Source organism: Perca flavescens, chromosome 19, assembly GCF_004354835.1.
Source record: "Perca flavescens isolate YP-PL-M2 chromosome 19, PFLA_1.0, whole genome shotgun sequence".
In the NCBI taxonomy this organism is placed as follows: Eukaryota; Metazoa; Chordata; class Actinopteri; order Perciformes; family Percidae; genus Perca; species Perca flavescens.
Window position 1 is genome coordinate 6,626,415 of NC_041349.1, and position 25,352 is coordinate 6,651,766.

Consider the following 25,352-nt stretch of genomic DNA (forward strand, 5'->3'; position numbering starts at 1 on the left):
CCTAGAATCGCCACTGAGTCAGTCCCTCCAGAAAAACGTGATTATGCGATCGCATAATCAGCCGAAGTCTGCATATTTATGCGGGGCACTTTCGCTGCGTAAATTGCCGATTTCCGCGCAAAATATGCGGGGCTTTGCATGATTTCATAATCCCCGCATTTTCGTTGCAAAAAAGTCACATAATACAGTACAGGCCAAAAGTTTGGACACACCAGGCCCGGATTGGTTAATCTGGAGCATTGGGAGAATTATGAAAGTTGTATGAAATATTCAAAGGAAAAAATATATAGTCAAAAATAGATGTCATTAGAAAATGCAATACAATGTATCTTGTTCTTTATTTAATTTGTGATTACTTATTTGCACAGAAAAAGATTCTGATATTGTTCAACATCATTGGGTTGTTGTTAAGATGTTAAATTTTCTAATAAATCTACATTGTGAACCAACACTTGGAAATAGTAATATTTTACAAAATACACCGAATTACAAGGCTGTAGAGAACAGGGCGCTATTGCAGACTTATATACTAAGGTTTTGATTACATTTTTTTAATATAGTCCTTTGTGAAGTAAAGTGGGCCGGTCTAAGGCATGAAAATCCAGGGCTGAAAATTAGTTCCAATCCGGCCCTGGGACACACCTTCTCATTCAATGCCTTTCCTTTTTATTTTCATGACTCTTTACATTGTAGATTCTCACTGAAGGCATCAAATCTATGAATGAACACATATGGAATTATGTACTTAACAAAAAAGTGTGAAATAACTGAAAACATGTCTTATATTTTAGATTCTTCAAAGTAGCCACCCTTTGCTTTTTTATTAATAAGGGAAATAATTCCACTAATTAACCCTGACAAAGCACACCTGTGAAGGTAAAACCATTTCAGGTGACTACCTCATGAAGCTCATTGAGAGAACACCAAGGGTTTGCAGAGTTATCAAAAAAAGCAAAGGGTGGCTACTTTGAAGAATCTAAAATATAAGACATGTTTTCAGTTATTTCACACTTTTTTGTTAAGTACATAATTCCATATGTGTTCATTCATAGTTTTGATGCCTTCAGTGAGAATCTACATAAATAGTCATGAAAATAAAGAAACACATTGAATGAGAAGGTGTGTCCAAACTTTTGGCCTGTACTGTATCTTAACAGAAAGTTGAAAAATGTTGCGTTTACTTCACACAAGAGCAGCCATTTTCCGCTGTTGCCATGGGAACGTTATGAAGTGGCGTTATGAAGTGACGTTATGAAGCGACGTCATTACGCGACGTGAACATCATCGAAAAGCTGGATGTTGGGGGAAAATCACTTTTTTTCATCAAACTGCAGTTTTTGCAAGTTCCCGTAATTTCATCGCATAAAATTGCATAAATATCATATAGCATATTCCATATCGCATTTTTTAAGAAAACACGCCACATAATCAAGGATTTTTGCCAACAATCACAAAAAAAAAAATTCTGGAAGGACTGCCTGAGTTGCTGAAAAAAGTAAAACGTAGCAAAGAGTGCAAATAAGTATTTTGACACAAGTATATAACAGATTTTAGTGACAGTGTTTTGTCAGTCATAGACACAGGAAAAATTTATTTTATTGGACACAAAGTGAACAAATAATATAAGCTATTTGAAGACTCTTCTTAATTATTCAAAGTGTTTTCATCAGGAGTTGAACCTGGTGACTGCTGGCCAGCCGGTATGACTTCGGATCCACTCAAAGTAATGAGCCACCTGTCAGAGAGGAGAGAGAAAAGGAATCAACATTAATGTTACGTTATATTTGTGCTCGTGCGTAGCTCTAATCAATCAATCAATCAATCAATCAAAATGTATTTATATAGCACTTTACAAAACCAGCAGGTATCCAAAGTGCTTAACATCAGAAACACATGTCATACAATAGAAAGAATGAACATAAAAAACAGTATAATCAGAAAAGGTTACACAGTAACAAAAGAATGAAATTGTCACACCACTGCTATGTATTAAAGGCCAGACAGAACAGATACGTTTTGAGTTTGGACCTAAAAAGAGCTACATCTGTGATAGTGCGAATATCAGGGGGTAATTTGTTCAAGAGTCTCGGGGCAGCAACTGCAAAAGCTCTAACACTGAACATGAACGAAAGCAACCAGACCTCCAAAGTAGGGTGACCAGATTTCCCGGAACTACAACCGGGACACTTGCGCTTTTTAACGTGAACATGTGCCAGCCCAGGTCAGACATAGACACAGACATGGAGGTTTCTCAGTTATTATCCATGAACTATCTTGGTATGTAGCCTACTTATCTAAGAAATAATATTAAAAGACATTGAGTGAGTTTCGTGGGGGACCAACTTTATTTTTCAGAATTAAACCATTCTTTTTGGAAAATGCAAATGAATGAACTTGTGAAAAACTTTGTGAAAAGGTATTTTTCATTACATGGCACTAAAATAATTATTTGGAACTGCTGCCACAGGTTTGAACTAGAGATGGTCGCTCCGATACTGGTATCGGCTCCGATACTGCCTAAAACGCTGGTATCGGTATCGGGAAGTACTGGAGTTTATGCACCGATCCGATACCACGTAATAAAGCCCTAAAGAAAATCTACATTAAAGTAGTTTATTTATGTTGTTTTTCCGTTATAACTGACTGTCAAACTGGAGAATAAAAGAAAGTTCTGGGGCATTCATTGTTTGTGTTTGTTCATGTTTCACAAAGAGTTTAACCTGAGCCAGACAGCAAAGATAGAAATCACATCACATCCATACAGGGATAGTAGTATACAGCTGTTATAACATAATAAAATATATGACACTCTGGTATTGGATCGGTACTCGGTATCGGCTGATACGCAGCTTCAGGTATTGGAATCGGTATCGGGAAGCAAAAAATGGTATCGGGCCATCTCTAGTTTGAACTAAAGCTATGGTAACACTTTATGGGAAGGGTACATGAATTATGAATTTATGCATGAATTAATTCATAATTTGTGCATTACTTGATTCCTTTACATCTTATGAATCATCAGGAATTGACATGAGTTCAATAACCTGTTTTGCCTTAACATCACTTTGATTATTTGGAGTTGTTGTGTATAGAGGTGCAACAGATCACAAAACTCACAGTTGGACTGGATCACGGTTATGAGTCACAAAACGGATAAATCTTCAGATCAGCACAAAAAAAGGGGTGAATTTAACTGATTTAACTTTTAACAATAACTTCTTTCACCAGTAAATCGCTGTTATTGACAAAAACAGATGAGAAAAGGGTATTTTACAATAACTATGAATGCACCACGAGTTTTACCAGTTTTAAGTAAACGCAACCTTTATTCACGTCTGTGTTGTTTTTCCGACAACTGCAGTGAGCCTGTGTGTGTCTTTTAGCTCATAGCTTTAGCCAGTCCTTCCACAATTTTTTTGTGATTGTTGCGGGGCAAAAATCCTTTTAATTATGCGGCACGTTTTCTTAAAAAATGCTGATGGAATATCCGGGATATTTGTGCAATTTTATGCGATGAAATTGCAGGAACTTTCAAAAACTGCGGTTTGATGAAAAAGAGAAAAAAGTGATTCTAAAATCATGCAAGCCCCTCATATTTTGCACGGAAATCGGCAAATTTATGCACCGAAAGTGCGGTGTATTTGAAAAAATAAATATGCGGACTTTGGCTGATTATGCGTTGAATTATGCGATCGCATAATCGCGTTTTTCTGGAGGGACTTATTAGCGGCAGACTGTTGGAATCCTCTACAATACAGGCACACTTTTACACTGTTTAGCTGTCAGCATTTTAACTGTTTAACCGGGACAATTTCATTAGTGGTTGGTGTAAACCGGGACATTTTAGCATAGGCGTAGATTTTTTACATTTCGTCATGAGTCACTTTGTACCCACGACTTTTTTTTAACACCTCAAGCTCAATTTAGTTAAAAAAAATAAAGTTCATAACACATAGGCCTATAATTCATGAACGACAGATGCCAACAAATCCACAAAAGCTCTATCCCCCACACAGGACAGGCACAGACACAGCCGCTCTGCTGCGGACATATGAGAACCGTGGGGAGTCAACCCACAGCCGCTCCGCCGCCCTGCTGAAAATGTGAAGCAGAAACGCTTAATGTCAGATAACGTCCATAATAATAGGACTTTCGGTTAGATTTTTTGACAGTTTTCAGTGGTTATGATGAGCAATATGAGAGAGAAATGTGGTGATCATTGATTGCTGTTTAGGTTGTCCTGCTACATTCAACCACGATAAGCTTTTTCCTTATAGGCTCTAATGAAGCAGAAACGCTTATCAGATAACGTCTATAATAATAGGACTTTTCCAATTAAACGGGAGAGAGAGGAACAAGAGGGATTAGGAGCATCGTCAGCCAGAGGACATTATTTCTTCAGCTTCTTCTTGCCTTGTCACCCCGATGGGAGGTGTGCTAATAACATCACAGCAGGTGAATCGGTCGTGCTATTAACGTCATCGCTACACTATGTCTTAGTAAAAACCGAAATTAATTAAACTGCCTTGTTTTCTTTTTACCATGGCTATATGACGCTTACTGCAGAATGGATTTCAAGGACTTTGCGTGCCGATTAATGGCGTCCAATGTTTATATTTTTTCTGCGAATCTTTAAATTAACAACATGTCCTAAACATGAGTTGAATTTGCACCGCAGCGCCGCCACGCCTTGATGCTTGCGTAGTTGGCACCCTGCATTAAACCACGTTAAGCGTTGTAGAATACCTGTCTAATGGTTTTTGAAAACTTAAGGCTTCTTCATAAAACGTGTCGGACATCACCACATTTTTGAATACATTTTTATTAATTTACATTAGTAATCTACAGGACTGCGTCTTTCAAAACATGACCTGCGCACAAAAGAGGAAAAAAAAAATGAATATCATTGTACCCAGCACTTCTGGAAATGCACTTCCACATGCGTCTCTGTCCCCAGCACATTTCAAACCAAACTGACGCCCGTGCATTTTAGCGTCCCGACAGGCTTAAGTCGGGACTCGGGACAAGCAACTCAAACTCGGGACTGTCCCGGGTCAAACCGGGTAGTCTGGTCACCCTACTCCAAACCATACAAGGATATCGGTAGTTTGTCCCTACACATCCGAACCACAGAAACTACCACGACGATGTGGGTGAAAGTTAGGGTTGGGTACCGAAAACCCGGTGCTAATACGGCACTGGTGCCTTTACAGAACAAACGGAGCTTCGTCACGTTTTGCGTCACAATTTCTTTTCATTACCTGTGTATAAACTCCAGGGAATCCCGGCTGACCACACCTCTCTCCCCAGCTGACGATGCCCCACAGGTAGGAAATACCCAGCTCGTCCTGACAGACCAGCGGACCACCACTGTCCCCCTGACAGGAGTCCACACTACCGTCCAGATCACCTGCACACACACACACACACGCACACGCACAGACACACACACACACAAGCACAGACACACGCACAGACACACACACACACACACACACACACGCACAGACACACACACACGCGCGCACACACAGACACGCACACACACAGAGAGACAGACACACACGCACACAGACACGCACACACACAAACACACACACGCACAGACAGACAGACACATACACACACACACACACAGACACAAGCACGCACACACACACAGACACGCACACACACAGACAGACAGACACACGCACGCACACACACAGATGCACACACACACGCACACAGACACGCACAGACAGACAGACACACGCACACAGACACAAGCACGCACACACAGACACAAGCACACACACACAGAAACACACAGAGACACGCACACACACACACACACAGACAGACAGACACACACACACAGAAACACACAAATAGATATACACACATAGACACAGACGGGCATGCGCACAAACACATAGAGAGACACAAACACAGACACGCACAGACAGACAGACACACACGCACACACAGACACACACAGACACACACGAGCACACACAGACAGACAGACACACACACAGAAACACACAAATAGATATACACACACGGACGGGCATGCACACAAACACATAGACAGACAAAAACGCATGCACAGACACACGCACACACACAGAGACACACACACAAACACACAGACACACCAGTCACACATACACCCAGCCACACGCATGCAGACACACACAGACACGCACAGACACGCACAGACAGACAGACACACACACACACACACACACACACACACACACAAATAGATATACACACACAGACGGGCATGCGCACAAACACAGAGACAGACAGACACGCACGCACACACACATACACGCAGGCACACAGACCGACACACACGCAGTCCCACAGACACACACAGACACACACAGACACACACAGACACACATTACCACCGTCACACGTCTATAAAGCAGCTTGTTTGTGTGTATTTAGCTTCTTTAACCCACCTGCACACATCATGCCGAGTTTGAAGCGATCTTTGTAGAAATCTCTACAGTTGTCGATGAGCGACACGTTGGCCCAGAGCAACACCTGGGCCGCTCTGCCGTCTGTGGACAAATTCGTCAACATTTAAACACTGACTTCATTTTGACTTAATTGACTTGACTAAACTTTTCTGTCATGTGATCGGCCGGCAGTTACAGTGATTTCGTAAGAAATCTACATTCATACATTCATTCATTCAACCTGTATTTATATGTATGTATATATGTATATATATATATATATATATATATATATATATATATATATATATATAAGGTCATTAAGGAGACAAAACCGAGACTTTGAGGGGTTGAGACCGAGACTTTGAGGGGTTGAGACCGAGACTTTGAGGGGTTGAGACAGAGACTTTGAAAGTTGACCGAGACTTTGAAGGGTTGAGACAAGACCGAGACTTTGAAGAGTTGAGACCGAGACTTTGAAGGGTTGAGACCGAGACTTTGAGGGGTTGAGACCGAGACTTTGAGGTGTTGAGACCGAGACCAGACCGAGACTTTGAGGGACCGAGACTTTGAGGGGTTGAGACCGAGACTTTGAGGGGTTGAGACCAAGACTTTGAGGGACCGAGACTTTGAGGGGTTGAGACAGAGACAAGACCGAGACTTTGAAGAGTTGAGACCGAGACTTTGAAGGGTTGAGACCGAGACTTTGAGGGGGTGAGACCGAGACGAGACCGAGACTTTGAGGGGTTGAGACCGAGACAAGACTGAGACTTTGAGGGGTTGAGACCGAGACTTTGAGGGGTTGAGACCGAGACAAGACCGAGACTTTGAGGGGTTGAGACCGAGACTTTGAGGGACCGAGACTTTGAAGGGTTGAGACAGAGACAAGACCGAGACTTTGAAGAGTTGAGACTGAGACTTTGAGGGGTTGAGACAGAGACAAGACCGAGACTTTGAAGGGTTGAGACAGAGACAAGACCGAGACTTTGAAGAGTTGAGACCGAGACGTTGAGGGGTTGAGACAGAGACAAGACCGAGACTTTGAAGAGTTGAGACCGAGACTTTGAGGGGTTGAGACAGAGACAAGACCGAGACTTTGAAGGGTTGAGACAGAGACAAGACCGAGACTTTAAAGAGTTGAGACCGAGACTTTGAGGGGTTGAGACAGAGACAAGACCGAGACTTTGAAGGGTTGAGACAGAGACAAGACCGAGACTTTAAAGAGTTGAGACCGAGACTTTGAGGGGTTGAGACAGAGACAAGACCGAGACTTTGAAGGGTTGAGACAGAGACAAGACCGAGACTTTGAAGAGTTGAGACCGAGACTTTGAGGGGTTGAGACCGAGACTTTGAGGGGTTGAGACCGAGACTTTGAGGGGTTGAGACCGAGACTTTGAAGAGTTGAGACCGAGACTTTGAGGGGTTGAGACCGAGACTTTGAAGAGTTGAGACCGAGACTTTGAGGGGGTGAGACCGAGACTTTGAGGGGTTGAGACCAAGACTTTGAGGGGTTGAGACCGAGACAAGACCGAGACCAGACCAATGCGAGCCCCACACTGCATGACACGATAAAATGTGGAAAATGTTAACCACAGGCACTCCTCAAATTGATCTGAAAGATCCACATTCCCATAAATCCTGGTCTTGAGTACTACAACACTGGTACAGCCCATGCACATACCTGCGGTCCGTCCCCACCCGGAGATGCTGCAGGTGTGGTTGGGTTGGAAGAGGTGGGTGGACCAGGGGACGCAGACGGCACTGATGGCCGGGTTGTCCACCAAACATTTCGCGGTGAACGGAAGCTTCTCCAGCTGCAGCAGAGCTATGTCGTTCTCGTAGGTGCTGGCATTGTACCTGCGGGACATTTAGAAGAATGTGTGAGTGCATTTGATTGCTGAAGGAACTCACTTCTGGACAGCAAGATATTAAGTTAAGTACTTACTTTATTTGGTTTATTTTTCTATGTAGCTTTGCTCATTTAAAGCTAATGTACTTGCACTTACTACTTTTTGTCTGGAGTTTGAACCTTCACAGTTGAAAGCACTCAATTGTAAGTCGCTTTGGATAAAAGCGTCAACTAAATGACATGTAATATAATGTAGTGTTTACATGTGTGTAACAATGATTGAGGGTTATCTCCCTCTATCAGACAGAGGAAAACCTTGGGTGGATGAGGATTTCTGCAACAGGAACGATGTCAGTCGTGTCCTGGGCTCGAGACTTCTTCCAGAGAGAAAACTTCACCTTGAATGCAGAGGGGCTGGGTCTGGCAAAAAAGAAAACGAGAGAAAGACTACTACTACAACTGCCACTAGTACTACTTTTACTCCTACAATAACTACTTTGCAGGGGCAGAGCCAGAAGTTGTAACTATTCGGGGCTCAGCCCAAACAACACGGTAGCCTTGTGAGACTTGCAGATCAGTCTGGCATCTTGAGATAGAGAAAATTTGGAGACGTTCGCCAAATGACCGACTAATCAGCGTTGGTTATGAGGCGGGTTTAGGCGTGATGCAACGAGAAGCGACTGTTCAGTCTAAACAACGTATCGGCTTCCACGGATGAATTGAGCGTAGCTATTGCTCAACCATATCCAAATACAAATAAATACAAATATATACATCGGAATAATAAATAAAATAAAATCTAATTAGCATTTAACAACCATTCACCACATGCTCAATTAAAACAACGATCTGACTGGCTTAACTTAATCTCAACTGGGAGTTTGTTCCATTCCATTGCCACCATGTACAAAAAAGTATTTTTTGGTCTTAAACAGGTCTTAAATCTACGTGGAACTATGTCTGTGGCACTACCTCTAGTTGAGTAGCTATGAGAGTTTCTAATAAGCTTAAAATAAAATTTAAAATACCTTGGCTTATTCTTATACAAAATCTTTCTCGTTAATCTTAGTTTCAACTGTCTCACCCTGCCATTTTAATTTCTTAAGTTCAGAAGAGCCAACATGATCTCTATAGTTGAGATTTAAAATCAACCTAACTAATTTATTCTGTGCCGTTTGAAGTTGAACTTTTATCCTCTTGGGTGTGCTACTGTACCATGTAGTACAGGCATAATCGAAGTGTGGCTGAATTAAAGCATTTGCCAACATTTTTAAAGTTTCTTTATTTAGAAACTGAGCCTTACGAGCCAGAAATGTAATTCTTCGGTTCACTTTTTTGATAACCTTTTGACCCATACTTTCTCCACTCACAGAACTGTCCAAATCACAGCCCAAATATTTAACACAATTTTTTGCTTCAATCTGGACACCACCCAAACAAATGTTAAGCTCAGGAGTCCTACTCAACCTTATTTTAGAACCAAATAAAATAGATTCAGTTTTCCCCAGATGCAAAGACAGTTTTTTCTCTATCAGCCATTCACTTATATTTTGTAACTCATCACTCAAATGATTCTCAATAACTTTTATGTCCTTATTGGAGAACACCAAGTCTGAATCATCCGCATAGAGATAAAGATTACAATTGCAAGCAGATTTCATATCGTTGATATACAAGAGAAACAACAATGGATCCAGGACACTACCCTGTGGCACCCCACACGTTATTTCTCTTGCCTCAGATAGAGTGCAGTTAATATCAACTCTTTGATGCCTTTCAGTCAAATACGATCGAATCCAATTACATGCCAAACTGTTAAAACCTAGGGCTTTTAGTTTAATCAGCAAGATCTGATGGTCAACGGTGTCAAATGCTTCCTGGAGGTCTAGCAATACCATGCCACAAAGTTTACCCAAATTAATCTCTCTTCTTAAATAATCTGTTAGATATAATAAACACGTATCCGTAGAATAAGATGTTCTAAAACCAGATTGCAAATCATAAAACAAATCAGAATTACTGATGTAATTATATATTTGCTCTTGTATTATTTTCTCCAAGACTTTTGAAACGACTCCCAAAATCGAAATTGGTCTATAATTACCCTCTTCTAATTTGCTCCGTTTTTAATATAGAGGAACAACCCTAACAAGCTTCAGATCTTTCGGAAATCTACCTGACATAATTGAAAGATTAAAAATATGAGTAAGATATGGAGAAATGAATTCTGCAGCATCTTTTAAAAATCTGGCTGGTATTTCATCTAGACCAATTGCCTTTGAACACTTAAGTTCATTCAGTAACTTTAATACCTCATCCTGTGAAACCATAGAAAGGCAAAAAGAGTCTGCTAAAACTCCAAGGTTAGAGTAATACTTAGACATGACCTCACCATCATATAACCATGGTTTTCTTGGTAGATTTTCAACTAAGTGTCCAGCTATAGAAGTAAAAAAGGAGTTAAATTTATCCGCAACCTTTAGTTGATTTGAAGAGAGCTCCCCATTAATATTAAGGCAAATATTATTTGACTTTGTCTTAAGTCTATTACTGAACCCCATTTGTTTCAATGACTGCCAAAGTTTCTTTGGGTTACCTTTATGCTCAATTAATTTATCATGAAAAAAATCTCTTTTACACATTTTAATCATCTTTTGTACTATATTCCTTAACTTCTTATAATTATCCAAGTCAATTTGCTCTTTACTCTTCCTAAAAACAGAAAAGGCTTTATTTCTATTACTAATTGCTTCTAAAATATCACCATTCATCCATGGCTCTGACCTCAGTTTTACTCGAATCGTTTTTATTGGAGCAACTTTATCTAAAGCCTCTAAGAACACATTTTTAAACTGCTCCCATGCCTCATAAACATCCAGACATAACACTAGAGGCCAATTCAGTGATTTTAAACACTCAATAAAAACCTCACGACTATATTTTTTTAATGACCAGATCTTAATTGTGTTTTGTTTCTTCAATGCAACTTTACATTTTTTCCTTGTACAATAAATTAATGAGTGGTCACTCATAGTACAATTTACAACCCCACTCTGAGAAATCATAGATTGCTATGATACCAAAATGAGATCAATGACCGTTTGACTCATCTTAGCTACTCGTGTGGGCTCTTTAATTATTTGCTGAAGATCTAAAACCTGGCAAAACCTACTAAAGGCTTTATACATCCCATGATATTTATTAGAAACATCAGTATTAAAATCACCTATCATTATAACCTCACCCTTAAAATCACTAAATGGAACAAAAAGTTCTTCCAACAACTGATAGTTTGGTGAACGGCTCCAAATTTTCTCTATCTCAAGATGCCAGACTGATCTGCGAGTGGAAAACTGGAGCTCGCGAGATCAGGATGGTCTCACGAGGCTACCCGGAAGCCACCACCATACTAATAATACCGCATCATAATTTACTTCTACTTTAACTCTCGTCCTACCTGACGCAGTGAGCAGCAGTGATTACCCAGCATCCTCCGATATATGCACCTCCGCAATCAATCTTCTTGTTCTCCTCCAGAGCAATCTGCCACTGGATCTGGGTCTACAGAACAAGAACAGCTTTCATTTACAGACAGACCGACACACACCCACACACACACACACACAAAAGAGAGAGAGAGAGAGAGACAGACAGACACAGAGGCAGGCAGACAGGTGTGTGTCTAACTGACCGGGTTGGCTGGGACTCCTCCCACCACTCTCTTGACTCGGCTGGTCCTCTGTCGATCTGTCACCTCCACATGGTCCACCGTGGTCTTATTGGGAACCCCGCATTGCAACCTGGACTCCAGATGCACCCTGTTGGCCTTCGTTTCTGGACACACATGCACACAGTTGATGGAATTCACTTCCAGCTCTGATGTGAATTGGATGACTTTGTCAATCTTTCTTCTGACCAACAACGCTCTTAATGATCAGGCACCATCATATCTTAAAGAGCTCATAGTACCCTATTGTCCCACTAGAGCACTGCGCTCCCAGAATGCAGAGTTACTTGTGGTTCCTATAGTCTCTAAAGGTATAACAGGAGCCAGAGCCTTTAGCTATGAAGCTCCTCTCCCATGGAACCAGCTCCCAGTCTGAGTGTGGGATGTCCACATTTAAAAGTAAGCTTAAAACTCTTTAAGCTTACTTAGCTTCTTTAAGCTCCTCTTTGATAAAGCTTATAGTTAGGCAGAGTATGCCTAGACCGACGGGGGTGGGTGTATAACTGAAGACACGGCACCCCTCCTCTTTTCTGCTTCTATACATATGGTGCGTTCTTTTTGTCCACCAAAGTCGATCTACGAGTCGTTTTCCGGAGTTACGAAAAGGAAGTTGCAAAAAGAACGCCCCCGAGGTCGTATATACACGACTCGTCAAGTCGTCTGAACTCAGAGGACCCCGAGTTCACTTTCAAAGATGGCTACGTCATGCATCACACGTAGTAAACATTGTGGTTTTCTACAATTTTAAGCACTTTTGTCGTTGTTGTAACCAAATGAAGAAGTCGTACACATAGTGCTGTATACTGCTACCTATAGACATGTCTCTACAGTCTTATTAGGAGTTAAACATAGTGCTGTATACTGCTACCTATAGACATGTTTCTACAGTCTTATTAGGAGTTAAACATAGTGCTGTATACTGCTACCTATAGGCATGTCTCTACAGTCTTATTAGGAGTTAAACATAGCGCTGTATACTGCTACCTATAGGCATGTCTCTACAGTCTTATTAGGAGTTAAACATAGTGCTGTATACTGCTACCTATAGGCATGTCTCTACAGTCTTATTAGGAGTTAAACATAGTGCTGTATACTGCTACCTATAGACATGTCTCTACAGTCTTATTAGGAGTTAAACATAGCGCTGTATACTGCTACCTATAGGCATGTCTCTACAGTCTTATTAGGAGTTAAACATAGTGCTGTATACTGCTACCTATAGGCATGTCTCTACAGTCTTATTAGGAGTTAAACATAGTGCTGTATACTGCTACCTATAGACATGTCTCTACAGTCTTATTAGGAGTTAAACATAGCGCTGTATACTGCTACCTATAGACATGTCTCTACAGTCTTATTAGGAGTTAAACATAGTGCTGTATACTGCTACCTATAGACATGTCTCTACAGTCTTATTAGGAGTTAAACATAGCGCTGTATACTGCTACCTATAGGCATGTCTCTACAGTCTTATTAGGAGTTAAACATAGTGCTGTACACTGCTACCTATAGACATGTCTCTACAGTCTTATTAGGAGTTAAATACCGCCTGATTAGTTATTTTGTAGCTTGTGCAGCTGAAATTGGCTAGAGACGCTCGGTTGCTATACGACAACAATGGCCGAGTCTTGAGCAGAAAGCAGAGCGGTAGCCTACCTGCGGTTATTCGTTTTTCGACACGGATGTGACGTCACACTCGAGCTACTAGTCGCGATTACAAGACAAAAAGAACGCACCAATAGTATGTAGGGCTGGCTCAGGTTGGCCTTGGACCAGCTCATAGTTATACTGCTTTTGGTTTAGACTGCCGGGGGACTTCCTTTGATGCACTGAGCTCCTCTCTCTTTCCATCTGTGTGCATTCAAGTCCCAGTAATGCTTTTACAAACTTAGCTCCAGGGAGCTTATTACGCTAGAGTCCTTATGTTTTCTCACCTGGCAGATTTCCTTGGATTTGGGTGGCACCTGGATCGTGGTTGCAGCTTCTGCCGTGGTCTTGCTCTATGCCCTGCTACACCCTGGACTGCTACTACTATTATTTCTAATCATAGTTCTATAATATTTATTGGTACTACTGTATAATTGCCACGGTTCATAATACCAACTGCTATAATTAATATGAATCATATTATCTCTATATTTGTATCAGTGTCTCTGTGTCCCAACTGGCAGCAGAAATTGGTTGCCCAACAAGAGTCAGGGTCTGTCCGAGGTTTTTGCCTGTTTAATGGAAGTTTTTCCTCACCATTGTTGCACCAAATGCTTGCTCTTGGGGGGAATTGTTGGATCTCTGTAAATTAAAGAGTGTGGCGAAGACCAACTCTATCTGTAAAGTGTCCTGTGATAACTCCTCTTGTGATTTGAAACTATAATTAAAATGTAATTGAATTGAATTTTTTTGAATTTGTCTTTGGACATATGGGCCCTAACCCGACTTGTGATAAGGTGACCTGGTGACCCGAGGCCTTTGAGGCTAGTTGAACATTTTATTTCAAAACCATGTTCAATAATTTGCTGTTAAAGAGAGTCGAGGTCCCTCCCATTCCAGTGGACAGCATGGGAGCTTATTTTAGAAAACAATATGTCCGTTAGAGGAGAGACAAAGACTGTTTTGATCCCATTTGAATCTAGCCTTGAATTACAGATATGATGTTCGTCAGTTCAAAAGATAATTTTGCAAGTGAAGAAAGTCTCAGTTGGTCATAGGTTTATCATAGTACCACTTAGTTTTGCGTGAAACCGCTTAGTGAACTACATCTCTCGTCTCACACAATGTCACCTAGCTCGCTAGCTAGCTAGCTTAGCTCCGTTCCATAACACATGTTGCGTTATCTTACCTGATATGTTTTATCCAGCGTCTTTTTATCAGCCGAGAAGAGAAAGAACATGTGAGTAACGTTATATCCCGGCACCAAACACAGACAGCGTAGCTTCAGAGAGACTTAGACACTTTGGTCTAATGAGTCTTTCTAATGACGCATTTTCACAGGCTGATACTTCAACAGTTTTACCACAAACTGAGACTTTCTTCACTTGTAAAATAACATTAAAGTGACAAACATCATATGTGTAATTCATGGCTCAATTCAAACGGTATCAGAACATTATTTGTGTCTTCCTGTTCACTATCGTGCATATTTTTTCTGAAATAAGTTCCCATGGTTGTCCATCAGAAGGGGAGGGACTTTGCCTGTCTATAACAGCCTACACACTTATGGTTTCCGTCTTTTCATCTGATGTTGGAACCTGTGGAGTGTGTTCAGTCTTACAAATACCTTGGGACAATCATTGATTCAAAGCTGAGTTTTGAAGCCAACTGTGAAACGGTTTGTAAAAAGGGGCATCAACGTCTGTTCTTTTTTGTGCAAATTTCAAATTGAGAAAATTTTGTTGAGTATGTTTTATCGTGCTTTTATTGAATCCGTACTCTCTTTTTCTCTGGTGTCTTGGTACAGGAACTTAACTTTAAAGAGCAAGAACTCTATTAACCAGATTGTGAAATGGTCCAGTAGGTTGATTGGGGAACCACTACTGAACCCAGCTTCGCTGTATACTAGGCAGGTACAGCGCATGGGTATTTCAATTCTGAGTGACCAGCTTCATCTGCTGTATTATGAGTTCCAATATCTGCCATCCAATTGACGGCTTAGAGTACTGAGGTGTACAACAAAACGATATAAAAACAGCTTTGTCCCAGTAGTGATTAATTTTATGAATAGCAATAAGATCGGTGTGTATGGTGTTTGTTGTTTATATGTTTGAGAAATAGCCTGAACTTGTACTCTGGAACTTAATTTAACTACGGGTTTTATTTAACTATGACCCTGAACCTGAACCTGGTTGCAGGGATTTGCTCCAAACAAGGATGACCACATACTTTTGGCCATAAAGTGTACTACTGTACATGTCACCGTTTAGATATGTATCTATATCAACAACGTTCCACCTCCGGGATTGGTCCGTTGCCGCTGGTGGATTTCTGAAGACTATGGTTTAACTGCTCCTCAGATCTCTGCAGGGTAAATCCAGACAGCTAGCTAGACTATCTGTCCAATCTGAGTTTTCTGTTGCACGACTAAAACAACCTTTGAATGTACACATGTTCCACCAAAACGTGGAACCCCGTCTGGCGCTTAGCCCCTCCCAAGACAATTGTGATTAGTTTAAAGAAATGCCAATTACACAATTATTGCAATGCAAGACTACTGTTTAGGCTACATACCTTTTTGGGGAGAGGTGTACGCTGCTGTTTGTCCCTCAGTTACACGTATACCTGAGTTTTGTTTGAGTCGATGCACCGGCTCTGTTTCTGTGGAGAACAGAGAAATATGACAATTACTTAAATCTGTCAGAAGATCGTCAACACAGCCTCCCCATCCCCCCCCTCTCCCCCATCTCCCCCATCCCTGAAATAAATTCCACCACTGCCATCAAGACTGTTAGATGTTGGTTTTAGGGCTGGGTTAAAATAAATCGGTTCTCCAAAGAAAATCTATCTTTGTTTGAGTGATATCGATTAATAATATCCAGAAATCAGAGACACAGGGAAGGCAAGACAAAGGATCTTGGCCTACATGTGAATCCCAAAGCCAGTTTCATCAAACTCCTACAGGCAGAGTCGCCAAGATGGAGAATCTACCTTCACCACATGATAGGCAAGGCAGACTGGTGGTGAGACAAAGAACTGCTTCACACCTGTGACAAAGTTGCAGTTTTCCCATTGGCTGTCGGGCCTTTGAATGCACCACCCCGCCACTAGGAGGCGAAAGAAGGATAAAAGCTGTCGGCTTTTGTGCTTCTAGGCTTTCCACGGTGACCCAGGTTGCTGACAGGAAGCACTAGTCCGGACTAGCTAGCCAGCATCACTTCGCTGGGACAATTTTACATCGGTCTGATATAAAGGGGATCCGAGGAAATACTGGCCGAGTATTCCCTCATCTGCAGCGGGTTTAATCAGCCTGGATTCAAGAAAAGGACGGCGTTCTGTTTCTTGTTTGGTCGACCTGGATCACGTCTCGTCCCCTGCTCGGGACGAAACGGATCGTTATCCTCTGGCGAGAGATTAACTGACAAACAACGCACAGTAAGAGGCTTACACAGTTCTGGGCAGACGTTAGAACTAGTGCATTTTGGTTTGTTTATTAATGAGCAAAGGGTTCGCTACCGCTTGTGCCATTAATGTGATCTGTTTGTAATCATGTAATGGTCCATATATGATTATTTACGTTTTCTGTGAATGTATCAATAGATCACGATACCGTTGATTATGTTGTGTTAAGTAGCTGGGTATAACTGTAATCGCTACCTGCTAAATCACTCCTTTCACGGAGTTTAGTTACTGTCCGCGAGATAATCGCGGTGAATCAGCTGTTAGCCACTGGAGTGGTTATAATGACCAAAGTTTCCCTCGGTAAATCAAAAGTCTCAGTCTGTCCTAACTACACGTGGGGTCCAGACCTGGGTGGCTGAGGGAGCTGGCCATTATCGATAACTAAGATCAGAGTGTTTTCTTCCTTTATTCTGTTCCTTTTACTAACACACACACGGACACAAGCTAGCCACGTAGCTCCCGAGCTAACGCTGCTAGTTTAACCACGTGGGGTTGCCTGGCAACCCCCCTTTACCTGTTAAACCCCTCCTCGTGCACCCAGCACCACTATCGCCCTCTTGAGGCTAAATAGTTTTGTGCAGCTCACAGGAGTAGCCATTTTTGGAGTTGTTTTTGTGTTAGAACTACACTTCGACACCGCCCATCATCTTTTACTCACTCTCTCACACACACACACACACACGGACACAGACGTGTCCATGCTGCCTTGTTTTTGGTTGTGATATTGTAAAAAGGTATAGTTTATTATTGAAGGATTATTGATTAGCTACTGATAATTGTGACGTTAATAAATCTTATTATACTTAATTTGCAGTTGCTTGTGATTATTTGTGTACTTGTTGTAATAATTGCTTGCTAAAAAGGTCCGTGCTCGAAATCACCACTTCCTTTGTTTCTTTTTAAAGGATTTTCTCAGAAATGAGACTGTTCCACAGTTTGATTATTGGTCCCTGACTTGCAGTGTGGTGCCCCGTTTTGATTGTTTGTCGATTTGATACAGTTATTAATAACCATATTCATAACTTTATTAATATTGATAAAACATCTTTTGATAATTTGCCAATGATCAAATCTGTACCCTAAGGGAATCCAACAGTAGTTCATTTATGTTCTTTTTCTGCTATGACTCGCTGTCATACTGGATAATAAAAGAAAGTTCTATGGTGTTTATTGTTTAATTGCAATCATATCACATCCATACAGGGGTTGTAGTATACAGTTGTAAAAACATCATAAAATATACGACACACTGGCATCGGATCGGTACTCCATATCGGCCGAAACACAACTTCAGGTATCGGAATCGGTATCGGGAAGGAAAAAATGGTATTGAACCATGTCTAACCCCTTAGCAGTGGACAGTAATAGAATATAGCAGCACTTTCTACCATCAGGAATGGCAGATGAGGGCTTTTAAACCAAATACTACACAACCAGAATGTTTTAGGAGTAATGTGACCCGGAATTGGGCAGAATTTAACAGCATTGGCAGCGGGGATGCATATAGCTACACGTGACAATGTTAACATTAGGGGTGTAAGAAAAAATCGATACACTTGAGTATCGCGATAGTTTATTGTGCAATAGTATATATATTTTCAAAAAGGCAAAATTGATTTTTTTTTTTAAATAAAAAAAGGAAATTATTTGGGGTTTTTTAAAACGGTAAAAAATATTCATGTCAGACAGTGGTTCACGTTTATGTTGTGTTTAAACCCCTTACCACTAGATGGCTATGCTGAGACGCACCACTAGTGTCCTTTCCTTGCAGTGCCTAGCAGTGCCTTGCTGTTTGCTAGAAACTAACAACGTAGCTATGGCTGAACTTTGGCCTACTTTAGCATATAAATGTTAGCTCACTAAGAACCTTTGAACCACAATCCCAAACTGGCAGTTTGACTTTCTGTATACTGAAATGTTTATCTAAAGTAAACTTCTTTGACCGTTATGCACATCATGTCTTTTTTCAAATATTCGTTTTTCTAAAATTATACTTTAAAAAAAATCCCAATATATGGCCTTGCACACAGTATCGAAATATATTGCAATATATTGAATCGTGACCCCATGTATCGTGATGCGTATCGTATCGCCAGATTCTTTCCAATACACAGCCCTAGTTAACGCCGCAGTGGTTAAAAAAACACACACGCTCCAGCAGTTCCTGCCTGAAGCAGATGACCAATCAGAGAAGGCCGTGTAACGAGACATGGAGCCTAGAGTAGAAAAAAACATGGAAACCAGAGAGTTCAGAACAGTTGGAAATCTGAACGTTTCAGCTCACATGGATTTCTCTGAAATATGTTTACTTATTTGAAAATACGGAAAAGCATCATAGGTCACCTTTAATGTAAACATAATACTGGGTTGCTTCTTGCTTGTCCAATTTACAGTAAAAGTTCTCTGAGAATCTCTTATATCCAAGAAAAATTGGTATTGCAAACTGAAATTTCCTTAACCTGAATGATATCGAATCAAATTGTAAATGTAATCAAATCAGGACTGTGTGAATGGGAATTGAAACGAGTCAGGAAATCATTGGCGATACCCAGCCCTAGTTGGTTTAAAGTTTTTTTTAAAGGGGTGAAAAAACAGAAATCGTACACAGAACGAGAAAAAGTTTCACTGATTCCCATAACTGAATGGAAGTAAATCATGTTTTGGGTAAAGTGATTTAAACATGTCTGTGTATCTCACTGTTTCTGTGTTTGAGTGCTTCATCCGAGCCATCCAGACAGTCAATCTGTCCGTCCCTGAGGCCATTTTTATGCACGCACACGCCCGTCTTGCAGAGGAAAGCACCGTTTCTGCAACCTGTCAATCGCACATAATTCACATTGTGAAAAACAGGACCATTCAGGGTTATAAAAATCCATTTATGTGTGTGTATTTTATGTACTTTTGCAGCACATCTCATCACTGCGATCGCCACAGTCATCAACTCCGTTACAAGTCTGGTTCAGAGACACCAACTTTGTGTTTGCACACTTGAAGCCACTCTTTTCTGAAAGACATACGTTCACAAATTTCATACACACACATTTCATAATACTGGAATAGTATAGCAAAATACAAGAGAAATAAATGTCAGACTGACTGACTGACATGTGATGTGCAATCTTCTTGGAAAACAATTAAATATGTCTCATGATATATTGTTTCTAAAAGTGTATTATTCAATGTTCAAGAAAATCACGCTCAATGGTGTTTTAAGCCCCCCAACGTTGACTTCAAGGCAGAACTGCGACTATCGACTTCAAGGCACCAAACCCTAACCATTGCCTAATCCTAGTGCTGACGTTGGGGGCTTAAAACACCAAACGCCGAAAATTGCAATACTCAAAACTATGAAATTGCAATATTTCTAGAAACAGAATAAATAAAAATTACAATAGAAAACCCAATTGTAAAATAATTGAATTGAGACAAAAGCATATTATCCCAGCCTTTCAGTAAACACAACGTAGAGTGAATAAAATCAGTACATACTGACCTCTTGAGTGTTTATAACAGATTGCTGTAGCGACGCTCGTAATTCTCCTCTCCTTGTCGGAGATTTCACACTCAGCTAGCGAAGCCTCGTAACCTTGGCAGTAGATGCTAACGCAGCTCCTCGGTAACTGCTTGTTGTCACCACTGGTTGTCAGGTCAACGTAAGACACGGAATCAGCGGTCTCTGCACCTCTGTAAGCACACACACAAGTCTGAAGGCTACATCTCCATCGCTATATTTTGGTTTTTGACAGCTTAGCACACAAAATGTTTAACATATTGAGTATGTAGTGCATAGTATGTGCTCTCGGACCTAACCTAAGGTTATAAACGAAAGTTATGAATTTAACTTTGGTTTTATGAATCCTTTCTGACCGCCAGTGGCAGTGCTTAAAATTGAATATCTTCGGTCTCGCACATGCGCAGGTCGAGTCTTTGTATCAAAAAAGTCACCTAAAACCTCAGGGCGACCCCAGCTAAGGTATTAAGTCTCTGTGTCATCCCCAAGCGTATTCCTTTTTCATCTTCTCGCTTTGCAGGTTGTCTGCCATCTCTGGGTATTAGTATTAGCTTTAACTAAACTTGTATACTGTAAGTCTACTTGAAGCTCGCTGCTCGTAGCACTGCGATCTTACGTTCAAAGTTGCAAATTCTTCGCCCTCCAAAGGCTGCGATGAGCTGTCCCTCTTCAGGGAAGGAACAGAGTGTTCACCAGTCTGGGGCTTCTTACGTTGGTGTGACAAAGTCACACCAAAGTTACAGTTGACATTGTTGATATACTGTATGTACTTGACTTGCGAATGCCCGAGATGCAATATATTCAGTTTAAAGCACTGCCTTTGGCGGTCACTAAGGATGAAATAGAACAGACAAAATCTACTGTGACATCTTTAGAGTTCGTGGAAGGCATATTTTTCACTTTGACGGAGCTTCTTCAGGTAAGCATTTATTATAAATGTATTTTATTTCCAAAAGAGTGCATTGTATAAATATATCCCCTCTCACAGTGGATTCCCATGATTCTTGCAGACCACGTTAGCAGCCGCCATGTCCCAAACCTTCGGACACACCAGGAACTCATCCCCAACTTCAGGTTTCACAGGGTCAGGGATGAAGACCTTGACCACTCCTGTGTCTGGGTCTATTGAACTTGTAAACTTCAGATAACTTGCTGTGGTGACAGAGAAATTATTTTAACATTAACTACAAGTAGTAATACAGGCAGAGTATAAGGATACTTAACATATTACAAGGCACTGAATGTACAGTACAGGCCAAAAGTTTGGACACACCTTCTCATTCAATGTGTTTCTTTATTTTCATGACTATTTTACATTGTAGATTATCACTGAAGGCATCAAAACTATGAATGAACACATATGGAATTATGTAGTTAACAAAAAAGTGTGAAATAACTGAAAACATGTCTTATATTTTAGATTCCTCAAAGTAGCCACCCTTTGCTTTTTTTGATAACTCTGCAAACCCTTGGTGTTCTCTCAATGAGCTTCATGAGGTAGTCACCTGAAATGGTTTTACCTTCACAGGTGTGCCTTGTCAGGATTAATTAGTGGAAGTTGTTCCCTTATTAATAAAAAAGCAAGGGGTGGCTACTTTGAAGAATCTAAAATATAAGACATGTTTTCAGTTATTTCACACTTTTTTGTTAAGTACATAATTCCATATGTGTTCATTCATAGTTTTGATGCCTTCAGTGAGAATCTACAATGTAAATAGTCATGAAAATAAAAAGGAAACGCATTGAATGAGAAGGTGTGTCCAAACTTTTGGCCTGCACTGTATCTGCGAGAACGAACCTCCGCAATGAGTCCCAAAGTGCGACATGGTGGCTTTCTTGGTCCGACATGAGAGAGCCATCGCCTGGAAAACAGATTAACGTGTTCAAATAAACGAAACTTGTGTGCCTTAAGCCAAGTTCAGACCAAAGATTCACGACAAGATGAGTTGAAACTTGCAATGCTCCGGTATGCAGCGTTCTGAAAGCTGCCAGTTTACACCAATGACACGAGACGGTGTATCATCTGCATAGAAATGACTCTCTGTACTTCTGTTCTAACTTCAGACTTTTCAGGCTTTTTTGTAGCTGGATATCATTTGTAGCATCTTAAAATATGAATTTGTTCCCAATGCCGCTCCCACTCTTCAGTCACTCTCTAGCTTGCTCCACCACATACCATGCTGAGTTGAGAACCGATGTTGGATTGAGTGTTAAAGATTTCCTAACCTGAGATAATATCCATAAAGTTAATTAGAATTTACCTCTGTAATACCAAAGTGGACATTTTTGGTGCTTATTCAATGCCGTTTAGCGCTGTAAACGTTTTGATGCTTTTGTTACACATTATTGCCTTTTTTTTTAAATGTTTTTTGGCGCTGTACTTATGGCTTTTTCTAACTCTGCCATTTCCACCAGCTGACAGTATGTAACGTAGAAATAAAATGGATTCTGGATAATTGTATTTCTATAGTTTGTAGCTGACTTGACCAGCTGACTTCTCTATTGGCTGTGGAAACAGGAGACATCTCTTACGTTCTAAAACCAGCCTCTGGAGACTCGACCAGCTGAGTTTGAGACGAACTGAGACGGGCTGGTTCAGGCTGCTGAAACCTTTCATGAAACATTCTGAAACATTTTTGTTTCGTCGCAAATCTTTGGTATGAACTCGGATTTAATGATGAAAGTTTAATGCCCAAACCCATCACAATTTACTAATGTAGAAATGGTTGCACTATTGAAATAAACCAGGTAATTTTAAGGCCTGTAATGAGTACCTAGATTTTAACGATTCTGATTTCCATCAGAGTCATCTTGTCACATGGTTTTGCAGTGGTATAGATGGGAACTAAATGGGATATTTTTTCCAGAAACTGATTAGTAGCTAAGAAAACTATATCTACAGGAAATTCCAGATTTGTGTTTCCACAATGAGTTCAAATTCCAGAACAGCTGTTGATTACCTAACTCTGTACATGAATTACCTGGCAGTAGGAGCGGTAGTTTCTATTGTCCAGCCCACAAACTGGGGTCACATTCTCAACGGGACACATGTAGGGTGGTTTACAAGAGCAATGTCCTTCGATGCAACGCTCCCACGGAGGACAAAACACCAGGTCACACGATGCACGAGTTAACCTGATAAATGTTGAAAGATAGATCATACTGACTCCTGTCATGCTACAATCTTTTTCTTATTGGCTGTTTGACCTACTGCCAGGCTGAGGTGGGTGTGGCTTACCGTCAGAGTTTACAAAAGCAGAAGTTAAGGACAAACTGGCCAGGAAGGATGCTATATGGTACATCCCACCCCCCTTAATTTGTATCCCTGTTTCTTTCACTTGCTTCCCTTCCGTCCCACTGAGGAAACATGGGAGAGACGCAAGGAAATAATGCAAGGAGAGAGGAAACGAGGAAATGTGTGTTTTAGAGGGATGAGACGTCCTTTCCTCTGAAGCGTCACGTGACTTTGTCAGCTGTATGGGCGGAGTTAGCAACGTCTTTCAGCTGCATGGCTTCTATGAAGGCTGATCTCTGTATCCTCGCTCATAGCTCCCTAGAGATCCATCTTCGCTTTTCCATTTTCGCTTCTCAGTGCAGGAATAAAAGCTTTTTTTAGATTTATTTGGGGCATTTCAGCCTTTAAATGGAAAGAACAGCTGGAAAGGGGAGAGTGTCGGACTCGAACCCTGGACCTTCTGCCTCGAGGTATACACATCTTTTTTCCCTTATCAAGTTGTGTCAATGTTTAGTCCGCCTCTTTGCATCTTATTAAATGTCTACAAATAAACTATCACCAGATCACCGACTAACGAGCGGAGCAGTGACAAGTGAACAAGACGGCAGGTAAGACACACACACACCTCAGCCTGGCAGTAGATCAAACAGCCAATATGAAAGGGACTGTGCCATGACACTACAAACAAACAATCATTAAAAAAGACTGTAATGTACAAATATGAATGTAACAGACCATAGCAACTTTAGAGTAGTAAAGAAAATCTAACAACCACAGGAAGAAACCCATCAAAATATACTTACTTCTTTTTCAGACACACAGGTGAACCCAGGAACTCATCTGTCTCAGGGGCTTTAGGGGTTGGGGCTGGGGCTGGGGATGGACTGGTATGGACCCTGAAAAGTTTTGAGTCAATTGAACAACGTACACTCAAGTTACACCCCACTTCCTATTTCGATGGCGAAACGCACAAAATGGCCACCCCTCCACGGCCATGCCCAATGACGAAACGTTTTTTCTTTTAATACCTTTTCATCTTTAACATCTTAAGATGTCACAGACCAAATTTGAAGTTAATTGGATGAAATCTCTAGGAGGAGTTCGTTAAAGTACGATATGTGGAAATGACCAAAAATTGCACTAATTGAAACTAACCAAAAATGGCGGACTTCCTGTTGGGTTTAGGGTATGGCTCCAATGAGCTTTTTTGCACATCTTGACATTCTACATATGTATACCAAGTTCCGTTAGTCTACGTTAAACGTACTGCAGGGGCTCTTTTTTTTTTTTATTTTGTAGGGGGCGCTAGTGAGCCATTTTTGTGCGCCTATTCCCAAAACCCTTAAAACATGTACATTTTCAACAGTCTTGATGTGCCCGCCAATTTTGCTGAGTTTTTGAATATGTTAAGCCCCTGAAAAAGGCAATTCATTTCCCCTAATAATAATAATTCCTTCAGTTTCAAT

The 25,352-nt window shown here is 40.9% G+C and overlaps 1 protein-coding gene across 1 annotated transcript; it reads right to left on the reverse strand.

Annotated features, from left to right (window-relative positions):
* Window positions 1-1,666: 1,666 nt before the first annotated feature.
* On the reverse strand, window positions 1,667-24,922 carry cfi (complement factor I). The gene is made up of 16 exons (XM_028564860.1): window positions 24,915-24,922; window positions 24,690-24,782; window positions 23,633-23,786; window positions 22,450-22,513; window positions 21,638-21,803; window positions 20,634-20,824; window positions 20,040-20,144; window positions 19,838-19,954; window positions 16,253-16,339; window positions 11,996-12,138; window positions 11,762-11,865; window positions 8,620-8,724; window positions 8,137-8,312; window positions 6,456-6,557; window positions 5,262-5,410; window positions 1,667-1,735 (listed from the first exon to the last, which is right to left on the reverse strand). Exons 1-16 carry the CDS (start codon window positions 24,920-24,922, stop codon window positions 1,667-1,669), a joined length of 1,833 nt encoding a protein of 610 aa, XP_028420661.1.
* Between the last annotated feature and the right edge of the window lie 430 nt (window positions 24,923-25,352).